The sequence below is a fragment of the Apteryx mantelli genome, chromosome 1 (genome assembly GCF_036417845.1).
Source record: "Apteryx mantelli isolate bAptMan1 chromosome 1, bAptMan1.hap1, whole genome shotgun sequence".
NCBI classification, from domain to species: domain Eukaryota; kingdom Metazoa; phylum Chordata; class Aves; order Apterygiformes; family Apterygidae; genus Apteryx; species Apteryx mantelli.
This window is the reverse complement of record NC_089978.1, coordinates 47,462,631-47,487,596: the sequence shown is the minus strand read 5'-3', so window position 1 is coordinate 47,487,596 and position 24,966 is coordinate 47,462,631. Positions and strand designations below refer to the sequence as shown.

The following is a 24,966-nucleotide window of genomic DNA, read 5'->3' as shown; positions in this document are numbered from 1 at the left end:
TAAGTTACTTGAAGCAGTCTCTTGCTTTGATTACATCAGAGCATGAGAAATAATACCTTACTGCCAGGACATGATAAAGCCTATGCCACTATTCTTGCTATTAATGTTATTAGCAATGTTAGCACAACCTACCTCTTCTTTTTAGCTGTGTAGACACAAGCCAATTCCAAAGGCTGGTTCCCTGCATCTTTCATTTACCCTAGAGCTACCAGATTGACTATGTTACAGTGCATACAGTCAGGCAACACTGTGCAACTATTGGCTCAGTAATAACTATCATGTATCACACACAATAAATTGGAAAAATATTGATTAGCTAGAAGTATTGAAGCAAGTAGTATCTACCAGTAGCAATTAGTGAAGCACTGCAAAAGTTATTTTCCCTGAGGTATATGAAAATATTTACTTAGGGAAAAAAACAAATAAAAAAACCCTCCATATATCTTTAGAAACAACTCCTTCCTTTACTTCTTTGACTTATTTGTGTCAAAGCCCCCTGGAGAAGTGTTTCCTTTCCTATTACCCCTGGGTCTTGTGGGTTGGTCTTTTTTTTTGCCTTATTAACAGTAACTCTGTAGCTATTTTGGAATTCCTCCCTGTGAGAAAGCAAAACAACCATGCACTTAAACACTTTCAACTGTTAAATTTGAAATATTCACCTCTTTGACCCTGTCTCTGTGGCCTTAACTTTGAACACCTTAACTATCTAACTATGTAATATTTTTTTCACAGTTCACTTAAGCAGCTGATGACATCTTAATATTTTAACAGTTAATGATTGACATGGTTAGACTATCATGCCTTCCAGGGAGAGCAATGCTTGCGGACTGTTAGCTGTACCTTCAGGCACTGTATTTGTTATTCTTCTGCCTCTGTCAGAGTGATTCAAGACTTACACGCTGGGTGAAGTCTGATTAGACTGAAAGCTGCCTGCTCTGCCAAACTCATCTCTCAGCTGTTGGGAACTGGGTACCTGGATCAATAGGGCTTCTTAATCCTCTTGCTGTGTTTATACTAGGGCTGTTGGCTGGTTATTATTTGGGAAAAGTTAATTGTACTACCCCTTGCTTAGGCATTTGGTATTGGAACAAGATGATGCAGTTGCTCGTGTGAACTGCAAGATTGCCAGGCAAGCTGGAATTTATCCAGGTGTGTATTTCTGAAGTTGGCAGGGGCAGAGAAACTGTTGAAGGGTTATTAGGTTGCAATCCATTTTTTTTCCTGCTCTGTAAACAGAGTTGGCTGATAAATAGCACCTATCTGTGTTTTGAGAGTTGCTTACTGGATGTCCTTTTTCCTAAAGGCCTCTTGAACCCAGTGGTATCTCTTTTTGTCTCTGTCACAGTGTCACCTTCTGCTTGACACTTAGATGTCCACCTTTCCATAAGCAGAGCCTTTCCTGAGGAAAGCTTGGAGTCTGAAACCTCTCAGTAGACCTTCTCAGTCAAGACTTTCTGGGAATACATCAAGTGGAAAAAGACCTAATTCCTTGGTTTTGTGTCATTAAGGAATTTCTAGGATTTGAGGAAATGAGGGTTTTAGTTGCCGCTTTTGCGGTACCTGACTGTGTCCTGGACTAAATGTCTAGAGTCCTGCTAGATCCCTTAGGCTGAATGGGGTCTCTAATTACTCTCCCTTTTCTTAGAGTTGGTCTTGAATTACCAGACACTTGCTACGTTATCCCTCAGTGATAGTAAGGTTATTGCAGCAAACAACTTGTAAAGGTGCTGGCATCCATGGAAATCAGACCCAGGTCTCCTTCAGCCTAATGTGGGTTGACAGTCGCTTTAGGAGTTGTCATGGTCTGCCATGCAAGAGTCCTGAAACTTTAATCTCTTGACTAGTGAAAAACAGACTTATCAGGGTGTGTTCATTGCACAGTGAAACAACATGTTAGTTCATCTTTTTAAATTAAAATCTTGAGTCCCTACCTAGAATTACTGGATTAAAAAAAACTATTCTTTCTTAAAGGTTGGTAGATAGAGCACTCATTTCGGTTTTAATACTTACACCTTAAATCTGCTAAAAGGAAACTCACTCTTCCGATGTACATTTGAGTGGTGGATAGTGGCCATAAATGGGCAAAATGCTTCAATGAGCTCTCCAACTGTAGCTTTTTTTTTTTTCCCAAAAGGAAATGAATGCAGAGAATGCATTAATTGTTTGGGAGGTCCACGTGACAGTCTTATCTTTTCAGACAAGCTCTTTTAAAAATAGGGTATGTGTTAAAAATGACAGAGCTCTAAAAAAACATGTTCTTTAATAAATCTCTTGCTAGAAATTGAAGTACAAAATTCAGTTCAAAATGTCAAGTTTTCAGGAGTATATTTATAGTTGATGTCCGAATTTGTGCTTTCATAGTTTAAAAAAAATTTGCATAAAATAGCTTGAAAGGGAACGTGAATTGGTAATATGAGCAAGCTGTACTTTGCTAAATCTTTCACTGGGAACTGTGTCATGAACTTGGAAACAAACCTGAGAATACTTGCATATGCTCAAAATATGTAACTGATAGGTGAATTGAGACCTACTATGCTGCATATTCAAAGAACATAAGGATCTTCATGACAGCTGTGCCTTTCTGTGCTGACACTTCCATGGGCCGAAAAATTTTCGAGCAGTGTGTGAGAGCTGCGTCTGAAAAGTAGAAAGAGGTGAGTCTGACTGACCTAAACATGGATCAAAAATACTGAATGCAAGAACCTTCCTGTTTCTGTTATGTTCTGTTCTCTATTTAGTTCTTCGATATGCCACTGTAGAGTGCTAGTATAAAAAGTAAGTATAAAAAAGGCATCTGTCACCTGCTCAAGCATCCAAACAATCTTGTAACTCTTACACATTCTTTCCTGTTAAGCAACTTGATCTACCTTATTATGCTGCTTATTTAAATTTGGATACTTGGCAAAGTAGGCTCTCTTGTGTGCCTGCATAGTAAATATGATGCATTAGGTGATCCACAAGTTTCCAAAAGAAAATTGGGTAATGTTGTAGGTTCTCGAATTGTAAGCTGTGCAACTGCTGCAGACTTTTCTGTCCAGTGATTGTATTGCAACTAAACTGCACAAATAATTCCTGGATTGATCTCAAGAAAGATTTGTCTTGAGAGTTGAAATATTTTAGCTTATTTATCTAAAAATCCTTTCCCCTTTAGGCTGGTCTAGTGGTGGTCTTCAGCTTTACCTTCAGCAAGAATACATGATATCCCCAAACTATGGCTTGGGGTTGAATATCAGAGTAAAATACACGCATTGCTCTATAGCAGTTCTTCAGGAGCAAACCCAATTGGGTCTTAAACAATCACCTGGAAAAAAATATAGGCCAGGCAAATAAGAGTTAGACTATCTTCTGAAAGCCAGACTTGGCTATATACAATCCTTTCATGAGGTTTTTGGTGTGTTCCCCGTGAGCTTTCTGTTTTTGTAAGTTTCAGCTATGCTTGTGAACCTGTAAAGATCAGCTGAAATGTGAAAGCGCTGGCTGCCAAGGGCGACTGTCAGCTCAAAGCTCCCAAAGCCTCTTTTACCACCTCCGCCTTGGCCAGCTCCTGTGTTCCAGCTTGCTTGCCATCGGGCTTGTCTTGCGTTAGTCCAGACTTGCAGCACAGCAAATCAGAGTCGATAGCAGATGGTTCCTGCTAGGAACCTGACTTAGAGTTTTTAAAGAGTTTTAAAGACTGAGTGCAGGTGGGTTATTAAAAAATAAAATAAAATCCCTAAGTAATTCAGTTGTTGTTCTTTTCCTTTGATAGCATTTCACTGGGCTACAAATCCTGCTCTCTTCCGCAAAACTGAAGGTGGTCAGTGTTCCTTTAGCACCAAGTCAGCTGATGGAGACAGATTTTTCTCCTCCTCCAGTTTTTTAATGTCTCTAGCATAAACAAAGTCAACAAATTGCTGTGTGACTGCATAAATGCAGTCACTCTGAGTAGGTCTCTTTATCAGCAGGGTGCATTTTTAATAATGAAAATTGATATGTGGAGCACTGTCGCCAGTCTGTGGAGCAGCAGACCACCATAGATTAAGAAGTCCAAAAGGTCCGGATGATCAGTGCTGTAGTAACTGTGTGGCAGTAAAAACATTTATATCAGTGCTGCTAGCAGTTAACAGAAAGCATTTTTTTTCTCCTCCCACCTCTCTTTCTGGTTGAGAATAGTTATTGATATATGAACCTTAACTGGCATTTGGATGTGTTTTTATACCAGATAAGTGTTGCCTCGAACTGTTGAATGCCTGATAGGTAGCACAGTACTGTGTGTGGCATATTCGGTCTCTGTTCATGTTTCGCTGCTGTGGCTGAGTTCTCCTAGCTTGAGGATGTGCAACTTAGCATTGACTTGAAAGGAGAGGCATGTTGTACAAAAGCTCCTAATTTTTTTTTCTTGCTGGTTTCTAATCAATAGATGTCAAACTTTTAAAATAATGTGCAGAACATGGCGTACTGAGTTCTGGATAGCATCTTGTTCCTCTTTTTTTTTTTTTTAATTTGTATGTATACGTGTGTGTGTGTGTATATATATATACACACACATATGTAGCTTGGTCATTAGTGGGATTGTAGTTATTCAAATCCTAGGCAGCACATGTGCTTCCAGTTCTAAGTCAGGAAATGCTTGGCTTTTGAAGTGTAACGGTTGCTGTGCAGAGTGCTGCCTTATAACTGGCTGTGGTGTGATAGCATGAGCAGACTCTGAGGAAATGCTGTGAAATCAGTGCCAGCCCTTTGTGAGAGGGGATCTTTCTGCACCCGCTTATCGCAGAAATCTGTTCCTGAGTACTTGTGCTCGTTACACCAAAAGTCAAGTGACAGAGTTTTGCTCGAATATGCCTCTGCTTTTGAACTGGAACCCGTGCCAGAAGGTATTGCTCCTGATGTGTATGTGTGGTGTCGATTCATCTCGTTTCTTTTTGTATGTTGGAAGGGATCTGATACTGCAGCTAATGTGGTGATTGAGTGAGAGGAGCTGAGCTGCTTCATTGCTTTGAAAATAAACATCTTATGAGAACTGCTGTTATTAAGCAGCCAGAGTTATTAGACATTTGTCAGATTAGTACTTTGCAGTCATGCTAATGGTTATAAGCCTTATGTTAAGGGCTTCTGCTTTATTAAATTCCAGACCGAAATATGCCATGTACAAGTGCAGAAACAAACTAAAAAGAGCTGCAGCTTCTCTGTCACATCCTCAGCTAGACAGAATTTCATTGCAACAATATGCAGCAAGTGAGTTTTGTTTTTCATTGTAATATCCAAAGCATTCAAGTTAACTTTTGGTTAAAATTGAAACCTCTGCTGGGCAATTATTTCTGGGTATGTTTGAATGTAATCCCTCTGGCAAAAAAGGGAGCCCCGCCTTTGCTCAGTGAAGGCTGCTGTAAATTGGAAGGGAGTATATATTGTTAATACTTTGACTGCTCTTACTGCTATTCAAGAAAACATGCAGTATCACCTTGGAGATACTCTGCCCACTCTAGAGTTGTAACAAAGAAAAAGCACAGAAGAAAGCGGCTAAATACTTGCGGTATGCATGACTTTGAAAGCTTGATAGCCTCTCTAATTTCAACTTTACCAACACTGCCTTAAAAACAAAAAGGAGCTTCAGTTATTAGGTGTTTATTGACAGTATTTTGATGTTTCAAAAGAATTTTTTACAAAATATAGTTGCATGACATGGTAAGACTTGCTAAGAAAGTTTTAACTTGGTGTTGTATCATTTTCCTGTGGTCCTCTTTTACTATCTTTGGTTTTAATCAAGTGGGATGAAAGAGCTCCCATCAGTTAAGTCAGTTTAACTGATGCTTCCAACATGAAAATACAACTGTGTAGAACACAGTTGCGCTTTGGGATATATAATAGAATGGTTCTTGGCAGTTTGGCATTTATGCATGCTGGGTACAGCGTACTATTTATGCACAAGACAGGTGCTTGCTCTCCATTATGTATTGACCCTGTTGTAAGTCTAGTCACAAGGGACGCAAATGGACTGAGCCCAAGAACTGCAGAGCTGGGATTAGCAGATCTAGAATATTAACTTACCTGTTTTCTACCCAAGCTTAAGCGCTGCAGCCCTAAACTGTCTGACCAAATGGATGATGCACTGCAGAGCTCCCCAGGTCCATAACCAAGGTCGCGAGGGGGTGCATAACCAAGGTGCAAACAGGATAGATGGGAGGACCATTTACCTCATCCCCAAATTGATGCTGACGTTAGATTCAGCTTACCAAAACTCTACTGTCTATAGTTAACAGAGAGTTAGTGAGAGTTTAACACCTAGCACACATTAGTTCCTGCCTTATGTATTTACAGCTGAATCTTACTGTAGGAGATGCAAAACTTGATCAATGACATCCATTCTGGATGGGGTGAAGCTAACAGTCCTTACTGAATCACCATGTACTGAATCAGATCTAGCTGGGTGAAGAGTGGTCATAAAATGTTCTTAAGCTACTCAAATAAGCATGATAACCAATGTAATTTGAATTCCCAAGTGTTGATTTCTTCTATCAGATTTATCAGATCTATCATGATTGCCTAGAGTGAAATATGGCCACATTAATGTCTTTGTGTAACTCTTCATGCTTGCCTCTTATCTTAGTCTTTTTTATATATTGTTTTTGCTGAACCAAGTTTTTGTGCCCCTCACTGAGGAGCACACACTTCAGGTGGGTATCATGAGAGCCTCTGTTTCAGTAGCTCGTCCTCTAAACCTTTTAAATGGAAAAGTTAATAGACTTTTTACATGCTCTGATCAATAAATACAAAATATTGGATAAATAGTGTTTAGAATGTCACTTTAAGATGCTTATAATGTTACTTTGTATAGATTGAGAATACTTCTAGCTCGAACAAACTTGTATTGCCTTACCACTCTATTTGTGTACCTTTTTTGTAGCTGTTTTCTTCCCTAATGTTACAGTCTCCTACTCCTCCACAATTTAGGCAGACTTCATGAATAATGATAATAGCATGGCCTGCATTACGCTTTTGACTTCTCCTTCCTGTTTGAGAACTGCAGCTCCACCAGGGCCATTGGCTCCTGCTTTTCTGCCTAGAAGTCCTCTGTGTCTTCCTCAGGGAAGTACTTTTCCTCTCCTCCTCTGCCCACCAATAGTTGGAGAAATAAGATAGGCTTCTAGACTGTATGACATGAGTGAGAGGCAAAGCATGGAAAATTTAACTTTTTCTTATGCTGCTCTAGTACTAGCACCACTGTATTTGATAGGGATGAGATATGCCTCTTTTGCCCCACAATTGCACTGCCTATCCCCCTCTACCCCAGTCTCCTGATTTGAAATAAGATACTTTCAAGGCTTGATAATTGAAATTAAAATTAAATAGATTATTTAAATATTTTAAATTTATTTACAGTGTATATAGATGAATGGTGAGAAGCTATTTGTGTGAAAACAAACTTTTTTGATTCACTCTACTATAGCTGCCAGTAGTTTATGTCCAGGAGAATCTGCAGTGGCCCTATGGAATTAAGGAATAATAATCCCATTTTTCCCCTTCAGCTGCTTAGTTTCATGAGGCTGCTACAGGGAATCATGGGAACTTGGAAACTTTATTAATAAAGGTTTTGAGTGTTTCAGGAGTCTGAATACTTACTATTTTTAGAAGTCATTTTGCTAATATTAAAAAAGTTATTCTGTTAATTCACTATTTTTCTTAAATCTTCATTCTGCTTACTCTCTTGTCTAACTTTGCCTGTAATTTCAACATTAACAGCTAATGAGCCAATATCCAATACAACAAGTTACACAACTTTGATGGTGAAACTCTTGTGACTGGGGCCTCTTGTATACAGAGGAGCTAAATGTCAAAAAACAATGATATACGCTAAAGAAATGTGTAAAAAGCCACATTGGGGTGGTTGTTATGCTTAATAGTTGTGAAACTTTTCCTGTATCTTGCATTTCAGTAAAATATAGATGCAAACTCTTGCTAAGACTCCACTTGATCCCAGTTATGTTTTTTTTCCCAACTCAAAACACTAAATGAAAATCTATTAATCTGATCGGGTAGAAATCTTGGCAAATGGTGGTGGCATTAGGTTCTTCGTGAGCAGTGATGAGGGTCACAGCTAATAAATCACAGCATTTTCAATCATTGTTTGGATCTTTATCAGTATACACCTATTCCTGTGCATTAAAGACATGTAAAATCCATGTGTATGACTAAATGCCTAGCAATGTTAGTATTTGTCTTGCATCTTATGCTTGAACTATGGTGCCTTTCCCACCATACTATCTAGAGAATCCATGAGACTATGAACAGGCATCTGGAACTGGCTTTGGCCCAACAGATAGATATTTCTTATCCGTTGTGGTATCCCTGTTTTACATTGTTTTCCTCTTCTTCCGTACATAAGGAAGCTATCTGTAACTATGGAGACTGAATGGGCCTCCCCCCTCCAAACTTGATTACTCACTTTAAATCTGTGGATAGGAGCAAAAATAGAAAAAGGTGACCATTAATGGAGGTGCCCTCTTCAAAAATAACATAGCTTATTAAAAAGCTATCTAAGCGAAGTAGGGAATAAGGAATGGTCAGGCAGCACCAGCTGAAACCTCTGCCTAATGCTAGGATTATGTATGCTGAAATGAAAGTAGTGTAGCTGTTGATATGGTAGGTAGAAGCAGAAGCTACAGAGGTAGCAGGCATTGTGAAATAGTAACTGTGACTCAAATACCAGTAATTGAATAATATGTATGATCTAAAAAGGTGAAAACTAAACCAAGCAATAAATAGCAAGGTGGTAGGGTAACATTTTGAGTTTCTTTTAATAGACTTGTAATTACGTAAAACTGTATGCATATGTGTGTCTGTATGTGTGTGGGAAATTTTTGAGAGGGCATGGGGCTGGAAATCCTACTGTGATAGAGTTGGAAGTCTCTTCTAATACCCAATGTATCTGGACGTTCACTGGCAGGGTAAGAGGGATAGGATGTGTTAGGAGACTATTAGGAATTCTTTGAAAGACTTAAGAAGTTCTTTTCTCCACTCTGTATCTCAGAAATTATTAGCAAGTGACAGGACCCAGTTATTGCAGAAGTGATTTTTCAGTACATTTTTTAAAAATCCAAATTGCTGAATCAATGGCTGATGTAGTTTAAGCTGTTGATTGCATTGTAGAATTTAAATGTCTTGAAAAGAATTCTCATTTGTCACTATGTAGAGGAAAATAAGTGAAACTGTCCTGTAACAGGTTCTGGATTTGGAAAGGGGAAATTTAATTAAAAGACAGGTAGCTAGTGAAAGCTGCTGAAGTAGAAAGCTAGGGTTTTTAAACTCTAGAGCTTCTTTAAGCACAGCCTGTAGAAAAAAATGAGGAGGAATGATCAGTGAAGAAAGCTCTATCTTGAAAGATGAAGCAGCATGGGGAAAGGGAGAATTTTCCATGTCCAGCTGAGCTGGTGTGGTTGTGGGGTGGTGCACCCCTTGGGCTGTGTAGGGTAGCCTGTTAGTGAAAATGAGCGAGGATTAAATACAGTCATTTAAAACTGAAATGATGATGTCTCTAAGGGACAAAAGCTAAACGGTAAGTAGATTTTAGGGTAATTGAACTTCATCTTGCAGCCAATGAAGTGGAAGCACCTTTGAGCTGAATGCCTGCCCGGGAAGGAGTGCATAATGGGGGAGGGGAGTTAGACAAAGTAATTTTGCACCATTACTTGCAAAAGTATTCGTATCTGAGATCACTGCTGAATTAGCAAGTTTCAGATGGTATCTGATGTGACTGGAAAAAAGAGATACTGCAGGGAGCGTGGATTATATACTAGGCTGTGACTTCAGAGTTACATTTTTTAGAAAAAAAATTTTGGAGCAAATTAGCAGATATTATAGCTGTGGTGGGAAGCTGTATAGAATACAATGTGCGGTATTCAGTGATACATTGGATTAGCTTGACATTGAGAATTGATTTCTTTAGTGATGAGGGTAGGCTAAGTAGCCTCTCTTGATCTCGCTGTAACTAGTAACTTTGCAAATGCATGTGAAACGATGTCATTCTCATCTTACCAAAGGTGATGAGAACTGAAGTGGGAAAGACTGAGTTAAGCAGAAGTGGGTGGTGCTGAAGGAGGAACTAGAATCGCCCCAATCTGCAGCTAGTAGAGTTGGGTGAATTTTGATTTTTCTTTAGTGAAGACAGGATGACAGAGGAGCTTGCTTATTAAATACACTGAAATTGAAGGCAGACATCTTCCAAGGTGACTGGGATATCATGGAGGAAGAACCAGGTGACCTTGAAGGACTGGGTGATACAGGGCTGAATTTGGCAGTTGCAACTATAGAGATGTGCAATTTGGCCTTGCAGAGTATAGTAGGGATCTGTAGGTAAGAACGATGGAGAAGAGGAGAGATTTGGGTGTGCTTCTCAGGTGTCGGATGACTGAGACAGCAAGGAAGTGTGACCCAAGAGTAAGCTGTGTCTTAGGATGGAGTGGGTGAGGTTTTTGTAGTGGGTGATAGAGGAGAACTAATGCAATTGTACGTTACTTCTGTAAAGCTTCCATTCCCCTCGCTGCCTGTATTCAAAAATTATTGGTTGAAATTAGCAGGGATTATTTGGCTCTTTTCATTCATGGAAGTCTGTTTCCACAACAGTCCTAAGAGTGGAATATCTGGCTCTGCAAAATAAAAGCAAAAAAAAAAAAAAAAAAAGCCCATACACAATACGTCAGAGAGAAACACTGATGTGGGAAGAAGGTTACAGAAAAGTGTGTTGGTACAAGAACAAGCAAGTGCAAACATTTGTCAGTAGACTTTCAGCTGATCACTCTAGTCATTTAAAACCTTATGTTCTGAAACATGTTCCAGTAGAAAATATTAGAAACAGGTTTTTTTTTTTTTTTTCCTCACACTTCAGAAACTGTCTATACAGAATTTAGAAACTACTAGTCTTATATTGTCAGCCAAAAAGCTGGTAGCACTCTACTGAAAAGTAAGTTGTGTAAATATTTACACTGCAGAGGTTTGGCATATCACTGTCCGCAGTATTTTGTTTGTGGCTGCTAAAGAGACTTTTTAAACTGTCTTTTAGGTTCCTGATGTCATCAGCAGCATACGACAAGTCTCCAAAGCGGCACTGAAAGAAGATGCCAAGCCAAGTAAGGATAGTGAAGATGCCTTCTATAACTCTCAAAAATTTGAGGTCTTGTACTGTGGAAAGGTGACAGTGGCTCACAAGAAAGCTCCCTCCACTCTCATTGATGATTGTATTGAGAAATTCAGCCTTCATGAGCGCCAACGCCTGAAACTATTAAGCGAGCAGCGCAATATGGAGTCGAGTTTGGACTTACCCTTGTGCGAAGGAGATGTGCCAGCTTCTCCATCAGATAGCCCCTTTGAGGAGCCCGATGGCCCAAATACCACCACGGTGCAGCCTGGGATGTTTACAGCTGGCAGCCAGACCAACTTGACCAACCTGGCCAGTGCTCGCAGCTCCTTTCCAGAGCGAATCTTAGAGGACTCTGGCTTTGATGAGCAGCAGGAATTTCGCTCCCGATGCAGCAGCGTCACTGCAGTTATGCAAAGAAGGGTTCATGACACAAACCTGAAAATACAGCCACGCAGAAGGCACGCCAGTGCACCTAGTCATGTTCAGCCATCAGATTCGGAGAAGAACAGGACAATGTTGTTTCAGGTGTGTGCTAGGACTGGCAAGCTCATGAATGCAAGCAGAACTTGGTTTTGTGCCATATCTTCCCCTGTGCATTTTGAAATGGAGACAAGTTTTGTAAGATAAGTAGTAGGATTCAGTTTGATTTCATGACCTGTTGTGAATATTGATGCATCTGTTCATAAATGATTGGAGCACAAGTAGCTGGACTTGCTTAAGGAAGTCAGCTCAGATCATGAGCTTAGGTGAACTTAAAAGAGAAAAGAATTACACTTTGACAACAGGAGCAGTTTCTAGGGAAAGAATTGTGTATTTTGTGTGTGAATTTGGTGTGTCTCTATTTGTGAGATGCAGGAGCTAGCTGAAAGTAGTGGATATTTTTTTCAAACGGGTAATCCGGTGAGGCTTTCGTTGTGAACAAATCTTCCTTTCTATGCATTTAGAAATAAGTTACTAATTTCACAGCCTTATATTTGAGCCAGCCCCTTTATGATAACTTGTACCACTGTTAAACTTGCCTTTCCCAAATGAATAATCTGTCTGCAAACTCTCAAATGTTTCTACTTGCTATGAAGGCTTCTTCCATCAGACCTCACAGTTCTTCCTTCCCTCTTCTCAACTGCATTTGATGTCTTCACAGCTAGTATTGAGAAAACAAAAGGGCACTTAAAGGAGGTGACCCATAAAAGGAAAAATCTTTGGTTCTTAAAATAACAGGGAGCTAAATGCTTGGGTTTTGTCTTTCCATTTGCTTTAAAGATCAGTCTTGCATTTTATTCTTTTGGGGAAATGCTGGACTGAAGTGGGGGAGTGCATTCTCCTTTAGAAAGCCACAGCTATCCTTAGTAGCTAGTAAAAAGGATTTAGCCGAAAAACTCCTCAAGCTCCATGGAGTAAGTTCACACACTTGAGAAGCAGCTTGGAAAAGCTAAGAGATGACTCCTTGCATGACATACTCTTTTTCAGTCAGAATTATTATGAAAACTAAAGGTATCACCTTAAGGTCAACTCTCAGTTAATCTGTGAGAAGAGAAAACTATTCATGAATTATGTAATTTTGCTGTTTTTTATTGTAGCTTGTAATTTACCCACACTGTTCCTCCACTAAGGGTTTAAGTAGTATCTGTTAAAAATGGGATCTTTGGATCAAAATAACTTAAAGGGAAAAAAGAAAGTCCTCTTCTAAAATCTCTTTCCCGGTGAATTGTGAATGTTGTTCTTGCTGAAATATCTTTAACTCAATGCAAGCTAGATTATGGCACCCTTATTCCTGCTGAGTAAGCTGTTATGCTGAAGGTGTTAGAATGTGAACAAGAAAAGGCTAGACTTCGATGTTTTTTTGTTGTCATTAGCACTGTGATGATCACAAACTAGATTTTCCAATTTTCATTTCTTTTCAAGGTTGGAAGGTTTGAAGTTAACCTCATCAGTCCAGACACCAAATCTGTTGTGCTTGAAAAGAATTTTAAAGATATCTCCTCGTGTTCTCAGGTAAGCATTAATAAGAAGCAACATGCAGATCATCAGAAAAGAAGGGATCAATTTGTTCTTTAGGTGGGCTGCCTTGCTAGCTTATAGGCAGCAGAAAAAAAGAAATCTAGAGTTCTTTTTCAGTATTCTGTGCTGTTTTTCTTTTTTTGGTTTCCAAGGCCATTTTTTTTTAAACAGTTTATCCTCTCTGGCTAAATTCCCATAAATGAAAATAGTCTGTTGCTTTAACCCATTTGCTACTTAATTTAAAAAAGGTGATTTTGAGTGTTTGTGATAAATGTGTATATACACATCCATTGTGAAGTCTGACACAAAAATATCTTCATGACTTTTTTGGGGACTACAGCTGAATAAATTGTATGTTAAAGTGTGGTTGATTCATGAACAGTTACAGCAGACTTGAAGTAGTGGTTTGCTTTTAAAATATTGATAGGCTGTCATTCAGATCAGGGATTTTTATGACACTTGTCTGGTAGCACTTGCAAGTAGGTACGGCACAAATAACGTGATGTCATTCCCACAGAGCTTAAATGCAGAAAAGATGGGCACAAAATAACAAGCTGGAGTTGCAGTAGTGACAGCTTTGATCATTGGTCGGAAAGGAAAGTGTAAGCTCTTTTGCTTTGGGAGATCATTGAATTTAATTTTGGAAGTAATCCCCATTTAGGATGCTCTGAGAACGCTGTCTCTGAGCAGTTGAACTCCTGAAAGCCTCTGGACTGAGAGCATCGGATCAGCCCTCCAGACAGAGAGCAGTTCACCTCCATCATTTCTTCTGTAGAATATGGCGATAGATGAACCTAGCTATCTTCTGTAGATAAATACGTCTTATAAAGTGAAATGTCTAGGCTGAGGGATACTACTATCTATCTTGCAGCTGTTCTTACTTCTGGCACTTTCTGTTCTGAGGTCTTGTTTCATTTCCCTCTTCCATTCCCTGTTCACATGCATAACTTCAGGCCACCTTAAACATTTTTTTTTTAGTTTAAAGTACACTTCCTGGCAGGCCCTAAACCAGGATTCCGTCCCTAAGTGCTTTCATTTTTAATACTAATAACAAATCTGCTCTTGCATGACTGTACTACAAATGCTAATACAAATTAAGAACTGGTCAGTGCTTGTAACTCAAGTGGAGTCTGGAGCGACCCACTGTAGGTCCAGGCACTCCAGTAAAGTGTACTGCTAAACTATAATTCTTACTGCTGCTGATAGAGGGAGAAAAAGGCACGTGCCTTTTAGAATGGGGCAGTATAATCAAACAATGATGTATTAACAGCATTATAATAAATAAAGATCAAAGGTTGGCAAAGATCTTAAAGCAATGGTATGAAAAGCTAAATTTGCAGATGGCTTGGATCTTCTCCCCTGCTGTGCATGTATTGAGCTGAAAAAAAGTGACACATAAGCTTTACATACTGGGCTCACAAGTTCTGTGAAAATACTGGTAATAGTCAAACAAAACAGCCCTAAGGTGGGATAATCTTTGTTCTGCTACTGGTGATGACTTTAAAGACCAAAACAAGACCAAAGCAGTCCTTTGAGGCCTGGCTTTCCTTCAGAAAAATAATTGCATGCAGTGAATAATATCAGGTGATGCTGCGTGTTGGGCTTTGTCCTGTTCTTCACCTCTTCAGTCTCATTTGGAGCAAAACTTGTTATTTTGTATGCTTGAATGACTTGAACAGGCACTAACAATACTGCATTTTCTTGTTTTTTCTTAATGCAACAGATACTTTAGAAAAATCTTTTTTTTTTTTTCCCCTCTATGTTCAATACAAATGAAACTCTAATTTTTTCAAGACTAAGGATTTGGTTGCATAAGGCTCATCAGTATTTCTTTTAAAGAGCTCAATGCTAGCCACAGGGCTTCTTTGTGGATTTATAGAGAAGTGATTTACTGCGTACTGTGAGACTGCAGCTTAGGAATGTTTGGTCTTCTGAGCTTTAAAAATGATGAAAAAGAGACATTCTCTTGAGCTTGTGTTCTGGATTCTTTTAGTCTGTCTGATAAAGGTATTTCTATTCTATAGCTTGAGTACGATTGATCTGCTGCATTCAATTCATTATCTGTGCTTCACATAATTGACTAAGCAGCAAGTGTAAGTGGTGATAAAGCTCTGTGCATGCTGTCTAAGCTCAGGTGACAGGCAGCTGTAGAAGTTTTCTTGTTGAAGCCTTGCTGACCTTCAGGTAGCAGAACAACAAAGTCGCATGTTCTTTTGTTATGACAGGTCAAGCCACCCTGTTAAAGAAAACTGATGGAACTGCTGTTAATGGAAAAACGCGCTGTGCTATTTATGGCTTCGGTGGCATGAGTGTCATTTCCACCTCCGCCACACATGCTCTCCTTCGCAGAAATGAGAAATCAGACAGCAGTAGACTTGTTCAGGCACTGTCAGCAGTGAGGGAACTGGCATCTTACTGATTCACACTGAGTAAATACACTTTAATCACAAAATAGAGGGCAACACTTCACTGTTATATAAATCAACATACGTATACATCGTTCTTTTCCATTTTATGCTTTTGGAGACTTCAGGTGTCACAGGAAAATGGTTTCATTTAAGGCAGTATTGGTGTGGATTATGGTAAAATAATGGCATATGTGCCATCTTAGATGGTCTCTGTTTGCACTTGTGTCAAGTTTTGCTCTTCCAGTAGCACAAATGTAACTTTGGAATTCAGTTTTTAGTTTTAAAAACTACTGGCAGTAGTGACAGTATGTTCAGTCTGTCACGTAATGTGTTACTGGTTTTGTCTAGAGTGTTTTCTGAAGGCACAAGTAAGTTGATTCATCTCCTCCCATCTTTTTATGATATAGGTGTTTTTTTTGGAGATGGATCCAAGCAACTGTTCTGCTTTCTGTTGTACTTGAACTTGAGGGTTCAGGCTTTCTTTTGGAGAGAATCTGCTATTGCCATATTTAGATGATAAAAACTTTGGCAAAAGCTTTAACAATAGTGAGTCATGTTCCATGAATTGAGACTAGGAATATAGTGCCTCTTTGGAAGCAGGTCTCTTTGATCTTCTCACTGCTGATTTTAGCAAGGCAACATTCCCTGTCAAGCAGTTAGACTAGGATCTTGAAATAAAATATCAGTAGTAACGTGTAGCAAGTCTTGAAACCTCTGGTATGTAATTCAATGTCAGTGCCATAATCAAAAATTTATTTAAGGATTCAGTTTTGGTGTCCTCCCCCACATGTCACCACTCATCCCCTGCTCTTTTTTTGTAGTTCAAACCTGTGTTACAGGAAAGAGAAGGTGTGTCACTGCTTTGATGCTATCCCAATCCCATGTTTTAGTGTGTGCTCATCACATCGATGCTTTCACTACAGAGGGGCAATTCCAGATACAACCTAGGACTGTTTTGTTGGCTTCCCTGAAAATCCAGTTATTCTAGTGGAAGAAATTCAGGCTCAGATATATTGCTATATAATTTTTTGTTTTGATTGTGTAAGAGTTCTGTATAACTTTTTAATATAAAAAGCAGTTTAAAGGATAACCTTGGGGTTGGATAAGAGATCATTAGGAAGATATGCTTATATGCTTATATAGTATCTCTATAGTATCTCTAAGCTATATGCTTATAGTATCTCAAATTTTTCTGTTGGCAAGTGTTGGGAGTCTGGTAACTATTTCCAGGATCAAATTGGAAACTTAACATGTTTATAAAATAGTCTATTAATGCTCTTTAAACTCTTTCAGGGTATAAAACATGTTGATCACTTTGGCTTCATTTGTCGGGAATCTGTTGAACCTGGATTAAGCCAGTATGTTTGCTATGTGTTCCAGTGCGCAAGTGAATCTCTGGTAAGTAATTACAAATGATCATAACCTTTCCATCAGAGGATGACTAAAGCATTTCCTAAATCCTAAAAATCTGCATTATTCTGTGCTAATAACTACTAACTCTTTTTCATCTAAACTTAGAAATCATCTCTCTAGCTGGCTGAAAACATTTGTTAATTTGGTAGCCAACTCGAGAATGAATAGATTTATGTCAGTAAAACTTCAAGCAGTTAATAGCCCTTGGTGTCCTACGCTAGCTGAGGATCTGCACTTACATCTAAATGAGGAGGAAAAGGGAGCTTTTTATGAGATCAGTTGAATCTTTGTACTAACAGAAAATGTTACAGCTTACCTATTGATAAATCTGGCCATGGATAATGTAATTCAAAGACACTTAAAATGTGGTATATATACAAACCAAAAATTTATCAATCACTTTATGTATTCTAATACTGAAATACTAAATGTGTGGGTATGTCCACACTGCAAGAGGAAACAAGTGTTCCTGAGCTGATTTTGTATGCAATTACTTGGATGCTAACGGCAGTTCGATTGTGGCAGGGCAGAGCTGTAAAACCTAACGCTTTTTGGGTTCTCTGCTGCCAGCTAGGCTGTCTTAATAGTCTTGTGTATATTTACACTGAACCTAGCTACAGTCTGTACTACAATTCTCATGATTTCAGGGTAGTCAGTATCCATATACCCAGCAATGTGTGGTGTATCTTCCGTTTGAGAAACATCACGCTAATTTACTCTAAAAAACATATAAGTCTATATTGCAACAGGGATATTCGTAGTTCAATGGCTTGTCCTCTTTCTAAAAGGGGGGAGAAAACCCAGGAACTTCTAGTAGTGTTTAAAAGATTTATTTAAAAATAAACAAACAAACTGTAAAATATCAAGATACGAACTTATTCAGACTTCCACATGCAGGTGCCTTTTTCTTGTAACTGCCAGGCCCTCAGAATAATCTGTATATTTTGAATGTTAGACTGCATGTTTTTAGTCTTAAATATTTCAGCTTTCTTCAGCCTGCTTATAAGAAAGCCAAAACCTGCTTCTGAAGTGCAATATTCTTTTCTGTTCAAAATTGGTCTTCAAGCTCTTTCCTTCTTTCCAAGATAATACAAAGACATGGGTAAACAGCTTTTGATAAGCATTGTATTCCCTTAAAATACAGACGGTGAAACTCCAAGTGCTTTGTGCATAAAGCTGGGGAGCGTATTTGAATAAGTAAGGAGAAACCCCCAACATCTCTGATCTTTCTTGCACAAAAGCTGAGCTTTTCCAGTGGTGGTGTGTGCGAACATAGTGTCCCTGTGTTTGTGGTAGTGGTAGCCGGCAAGGCAGGCAGGCAGTGCTTACAGATGTGGTGTTGGTTACAGTGAAGCCGGTAGCCGCTCTGCGAGATTTTTGATCCTGAGAAAAGTGAATTGCTCTGTGAAGCTCCTGTCTGCAGCGGGATGGACCTATGATGATTTGTGCTAAAACAGTACAATGGAAGTAACATATGCAGTTTACAAGAAGAACTTAAAGAAATGAACGTTCTTTATTTAGTCAGCTAAAAAGCTTGCTTGCAGCTACTGGAAAAGGTTACTTGCCCAGTAAGCTTGAGTAGCTGCAGTTAGAAATTCAAAATTGCACTCTCTGACTGAACTTAAAGGCTGTGAGCATCCATACAACTCTTATTTCAGCAGAGACTGTGGAAATGCAGCATCTCAGAAAACTTTCCTTCAGGCCAAAGATGTGTTTGCAGTTTAACACTTGAAACTTGGCTGCGTAGTCTGAGATCCTGGCACAAAGGGTAAATGATAAACTGCTCTCTAAAATTGTGATTTATTATCATTTTACTAGTAGTGGAAACTTAGTATACAGCTATAGAGCTCTTTTCAAGTGTACTGACAGATAAGTTTCTAGATGTATTTAGGTGCCTAAGCATCCAGATACAACAGATGCAACAGGAGCTAGATATCTAGGCCCTTCTAAATACTAACATCTCTCTTCCATTCTCATATTTCCATTTACCTTTTGAAATTCTGTGCATGGCTAGAACCTCTATAAACATTTGGAGTTGGACATTTCAGAGAACACCAATGCTTAAGTCCTGTTAACAAACCACTGCCTTTTAGGAAATTGACAGAAAGCTGGGAATAGATCCTAGATCTCTTCACCAGCAGACAACTGTATCTTCTTGCAGACAGCAACAGGTTTTTTGGTTATAAAGCACTTGGCTATGATGTGATTTGCAAATCTGATTTGATGCATATGGCATCCATTTCTGTTTATATACTGTCTTTTCTCTGTTCCCCCTTAGGTTGATGAGATAATGCTTACCCTGAAACAGGCCTTTAGCACTGCTGCGGCTTTGCAAAATGCCAAGACGCAGGTCAAACTGTGCGAGGCCTGCCCTATGCATTCATTGCATAAACTGTGCGAAAGAATTGAAGGTAACAGCTGAGTCTATTTTCTAAATGAGTTTGTTGGCTTATTCTAGAAGAATCTCGTTGCATCTGTTAATTTTATTTATGCCTTCCATATGCTTTTGGATAATGAGATGTAAGAACAGAGGGAAAAGAGGCCCAATAAGAAATTGTTATCATCTCTTTCTACTCACTGCAATCAAGTGGAGGTGATTGCAGTAATGATATTGTAACTAAATATAGTATAGCTTGTATTGTAAATACTTATTCTTTCATCATCATGCCTCTCAAGTGTTAAACGGAACAAAAAACCAAATGCTTTTCCTCTTATTTCTCTGAAAATTCATTATTTCAAAATGGGTCATAAAAAGACTGTAGTGATCAGAAAGGGTCTTGCCTTCTCATGTGTTTATTCTTTCCTATGTGGGATTTTTTTCTTTCTTTTTGTTCATTTTTGTATGCGCTTCAAAACCTAGTTCTGTTACAGGGAATAAATAATTAAGATAGGAGATTAATATCTAATAAAGAAAGTCAAGGCAATTCCCCGACTTGAAATATGTGCACACACAACCATTTTTGGTTTCTGTGGAAGTGCAGTATGCCAGGACACATACAAAATGTCTTACTAGTTTGTTTTTAATCCTACCTTGTATCAGGATCCTATTTTTACAGTCATTCTGATTTGCCTCCTTGCAAAGTGTTGTATGCAAACAAGCAAATATGTTACCATGGTCTTGTCTCTTCCGGCCTGGTGGTACTGTAAGTTGCCTGCTTTCCCATTGATTAAAAGTCATTACTGCTGCTTATCTGCCTCTGGTGGAAGAAAAGCAAAGTAAAAATTCTTGGTGGAGTGAAATTCTGTTAGGTAGTGAGTGGTATCTGCTGGGTTTAGCAGCAGATATTCAGCAATCATAAAGCTTAACCTGAAATTCTTCTCTCAGTGGAAAACTATAGAGGTTGCTGTATGTGACAGTGTAAGTATCTTGAATAAGGATACTTGCAAGCCTGGTATAAGCATCCAGTATCAAAAGATCTCTTCTAAAATAACAAATTGAGTACAAAAATGGTAATTTCTTAAACTTTGTGCTTAGTGACTGAAATACTTACTGTAGTGCCGCTTATTTATTTATTTATTTTGTCATTCTGCTTTGTTTAATGTCTACAAGATTCCTATAATTAAATCCAGAGCTTTATAACTTTTGACAGTCTTTATCTGTTCTGGTTGCAATTTTCTATGAATGATACCTACCTTGGCTGCAAAAATGTTTTTTCACCTGACTTGGGGGTTTTAGTTTTCCCCCAGGGTTTTTTTTAACTTCTTAAAAGAAGGTTTGCAAGCAAATGTGGGACTTGACAAAGAGCAAAAATTCTTTCCTCTGTTTCTATGGCATTTGTGCTGCTCTTGCTTTTGAAGAGTTCAGTTCTGCAGTATGACCTATACCCTCTCCTTTCCTTGTGTGAAAATCCATCTAAACGTTTTGATTAAAAGCCCTCAAAGACTTCTGAGTACCTTGTACACGGAATATCTTTCCAGCTATTTCCCTGCTCCGCTCCCCTCTTCCTCCCCTACCCGCATCAATGTTGGGCTCCCATCGCAGTGGTCTCTCAGTGCTCGGATGGCAAACGTCAGTGGGGTAGAGAGCACAATCTTTTACATGAGAACCTGTGGCTTAGCTGCGCCTTGTTCTATTTTTACTGCCCATGAAATGAGACAAAACTGCATGGTTTAGCAAAATCTCAAGTTTCTTGTATCATGTGTATCACATCGCTGGCTATGCAGCTGCCAAACATCAAACAGTATGAACTCAAATACAAGTTTATATCTTCTCATATCTCTCCCCCCCTTTCCCCCCCTTCCCCCCCCCCCCCCCCCCGAAGTGTTTTGGGAGATCATTTGGGACTCCAGAGGCTTTTATCTTCTCTTCTCTTTTCTTCTCAGGACTCTATCCACCAAGAGCCAAACTTGTAATTCAGAGACACTTGTCGTCACTAACTGATAATGAGCAAGCAGACATTTTTGAACGTGTTCAGGTAATAAGTTAGAAGTTGTTGTCTCAGATTTGAAATAGAGCATGTTTAAAATGGACTAAACATTTCTTCATTTGACTGCTTGACTGTGTTGCCATGTAGTTGGTCTAGAATTTACTATTGTTCTGCCAAACATCAGCCTAAAATACTCTACTCCAGCCTAACATGATCTGCGGTATGCTGGTATCAGAAAAGTTTTGGTTTCCAGCTCTGTTGGAACTTTTGTGCCTGTATGCGAAGTTTTTTTTTTTTCTGAGTTTGATTCTTCATCTGTAAATATACTTCTTTATGTAAAAGTGATGTTGTGAGGATGAGTTGAGCACAGGTGAGACACACAGGGTGTCTGGAGGCGGTTGGCATTTGCAGCAGCTCTGTTTCGACTTGTACTCCAAGGCAAGACTCTTAGTGTACTTAAGCGTACTTAAAGGATAAAGCATATAGTATAAAACCATGCTCATGATCACCTAGGTTGCTTAAAGTAAACATGAACTAGTTTAGGCTTCCAAAGGCTACTTTCTTCTCCATCTGCCTGGAAAAGCAGATGCCTGTGTGTTTTTTGTGCACTCTTTATTCCACTTGTAAGCCTAGACAAGGGCAGATGACCTTTGAAAAGAAAATGTGCAGTCATGAGGTTCCCTGTCCTCCAAGGCCTGCAACATTCTCCAAATGGACAGGTCTGGTCTGTTTAGCCCAAGAATATGAAGGCACACAAACGACAGTGTAATTTAATTTACTAACAGGGCACTGACATCTGGAGTATCAATACATTAACTTCAAAGAATATGTGGAAGTGAAACTAAGCAAATCATGACTCAGAAGACAGCTTTTTTTTTTTTCCCTTTTCTTTGCTGGTGCTAACAGAAAATGAAGCCTGAAAATGACCAGGAAGAAAACGAACTTGTGATCTTGCATCTCCGCCAGCTCTGTGAGGCTAAGCAGAAAACGCATGTTCACATTGGCGAAGCACTGCCGGTAAAGCTTAATTTTGTAGTGTGCCTCTCCCTCCTCCCCCGCGCTATTCAAGTGGGACCTTGAATAGGAGCAGGGCCAATGCCAGAGTTCAGCGGGGAGGGGGGAGCTGAGGCTGGGTGTTGTTATGGAGCGAGGACTGGAAGAGAAGTGATTTGGTTTGCTTTACTGTGGCGTGCTCAATTCTTTAAGTTTGGGTGGGAAGGGAGGAGGGGAAAAAAGCCAACAACTTATTTTGATTTTTTTGAGGTCCAAATTGCCTTACAGTGTGAGGAATACGTCTTCTATCCTTTCCTTCCCTCTCTGATTCCCCACTCCCTAACAGTCATTTAAGGGAAAATAGGGGCCAAGAGGGCACCGCTTCAGTCTAAACCACAAATTTATCTAGTGAATGGAACAGATAACAGTATTGTTTAATTGATATTTTTTTCCTAAGTTAGTCCTTAGGGGTGGAATGTTCTTTTAACTTTTTTCTTTTTTTTAAATAAAGGCCAAGGGTATGTTGTTTATTATGTAACTTGGTTCAGTTTAGTCTTTGGAGGTCTGCAATTGCGAAAAGAATTGCCAAAGCTGAATTGTGTCCTTGCCTTATTTCAACAGACTGCTTCTAACAGTGCAATTCCAGAGAGCACTACCAGTGGTGGCAGGTTTAAACTTGACATTCTGAAAAACAAGGCCAAGAAATCCTTGACTAGCTCTCTGGAAAATATCTTCTCAAGGGTAAGATTAACAACTTATTGTCAGCAGCTCTCCCAGATAGCCTTGACAGTAAAGTCCTATCAGATTGATTTTTTTTTTTTTTTTTTTTTTTTGGCCTAAGTCTAATAAATACTTGATGAAGTTAAATCCCTGTCGTGAAATCTGAGGGTTCTGGCTGGGTTGACTGTGACTTAGCTGTGCTGGAAAGTTTATGATAAGCTACATACACAGAGGGAAAAGGCAACTTTCTGAAAAATAAGCATTCATTGTAGGTGGCAAGCAAATTAGCTGAGTGTTATCAGATGTGTTGCTTTAAAATAATTTTTTTTAGTCAGAACTGCTGTATGATCTCATAAAGGGATACATTATCTTGTTTTGAAAGCTTGAATGAATGTCCCTGCATAAATTATGCTGGAGATTTTTTCTGTTCTGAGGAGTAACACCTTACATCTCGTAGCTAAAAAACTCACGTTGGCCACTAAGAGTCTTTGGGAAGTAGTAGCAAAATGATTCTTGTACAGAAAGTCTATCTATCTGTCTGTCGATCTATCTGTATTTTTAAAATGAATTCTTCCTCAGTTCAGTGCTGCTAGCCTGGTGCAACATGGAATTGCAGATAACCACTGGAACATGCTTTGGAACTCTCTATATTTATTATCCTTTCAAAAAGAAGTCTTAAGTGTAGGTTTCGCTTGGTGTCCCCTGTTCAGTAAGTAGGGAGAGTCCTGAGAGCAGAGAAGAGGCATATCAAGGAGTAACTGAAGAAGGCTGAGTGCCTGGGATCCGGTATATAGATAAACTGCACTGAGCTGTAATACTGGATGACACAGTCTAAATATAGTTTGGAGCAGTGAAGTTAAGTTCCTTCTGCTAGTAATCTTAAAGTACCTTGCTAAATCAAAGCCTAAGTTTGTCCGCTTGCCTGCAGCTTAAATGGGCATGTCATAAAGTAACCTGCAAACTTGAGATGCCACAGATGCTCCTTATAAAGGAGGCAAAGCACTATTTGCCAGGGAGAATCTGTAGAACTACTTGCACTGAAGCATGGGCTTGACCTGGGACTGAAGCTAAGCATTAAAACTTGCCTGGTCAAATCTGACCTATGCTGTATTCAAAGTTTTATACCCTGGGAACTTTGTCAGAGTATGGGGAGAGCGCATAAAGGGAGTGATGATGCTCCAAGATCTGGATAGTTTCAGCAGCCTAAAATATCATCAAATGGTGACAGCTACAGTCATGCCTGTGCTGAGTCTGATTTATTTTCTATGTCTAAAGGACATGTGACTGGAAAGTGATCTAGCGCTGACAGTGGGGCACTAACTCTGCAGTGACTGTGGCACAGACGTGCATCACTGGGAATAACCCAGTAAAGCAGCATGCCATATACGAACATATTAGTACTCGGGTCATGTAAAGGAAAAAAATCATTTAAACAAATGCCGTGCCTAAATTGAAGCCTCTCGGAAGGGGGTATCACTTATCTGTTGTTGGTTTTGATATAGCACATTCCTTCTCAGCAGGACTGCTGTGATGTGCTGCGTGTTATAGTACATGGAGCTACTTACAGCCCATGGTTTAGGTTTAGCGGGAGTGGGCACCTGAGCCTGCGTTAGGGCCACTTGGGGTTTGCCTGTGGACCAAGTGGACTTGCTCCTGTGAAGGTTGTCTCATCTTTTGCTTGTAACTGCAAGAGGTCAGGGACAGCAACATGTTGCAAGGAATCATGAATCATGATGCACATAGGGTTTCATCCTTGCAGATGCCTTTAAAGGTTGTACAGTACAAGAAATAGAAAAATAATTTACAGTTCAGATCAACCCCTATTTATTTAGACTTGAAGTTGGTATATACAATGACTTTCTATACAGTGTCTGTGTGCCTACTGTGTGTATGATGTGTGCATACACATGTTACACAGCAAAAGGTTCAATAGTTCTTATTCTGCATCAGA

At 39.2% G+C, this 24,966-nt stretch overlaps 1 protein-coding gene across 2 annotated transcripts in view; it reads left to right on the top strand.

Annotated features, from left to right (window-relative positions):
• Positions 1-24,966, top strand: part of TBC1D4 (TBC1 domain family member 4) — a 104,813-nt gene that overhangs the window by 45,692 nt on the left and 34,155 nt on the right. Inside the window, exons 2-8 of one of the 2 annotated variants that reach the window (XM_067292770.1) lie at positions 11,039-11,641; positions 13,019-13,108; positions 16,816-16,920; positions 19,214-19,346; positions 21,259-21,350; positions 22,209-22,319; positions 22,917-23,036. In XM_067292770.1, the coding sequence (XP_067148871.1) occupies positions 11,276-11,641; positions 13,019-13,108; positions 16,816-16,920; positions 19,214-19,346; positions 21,259-21,350; positions 22,209-22,319; positions 22,917-23,036 (1,017 nt within the window). In that variant the 5' untranslated portion in view covers positions 11,039-11,275. The remainder of the gene's footprint in view (positions 1-11,038; positions 11,642-13,018; positions 13,109-16,815; positions 16,921-19,213; positions 19,347-21,258; positions 21,351-22,208; positions 22,320-22,916; positions 23,037-24,966) is intronic. The other variant, XM_067292778.1, reaches the window with a different exon arrangement.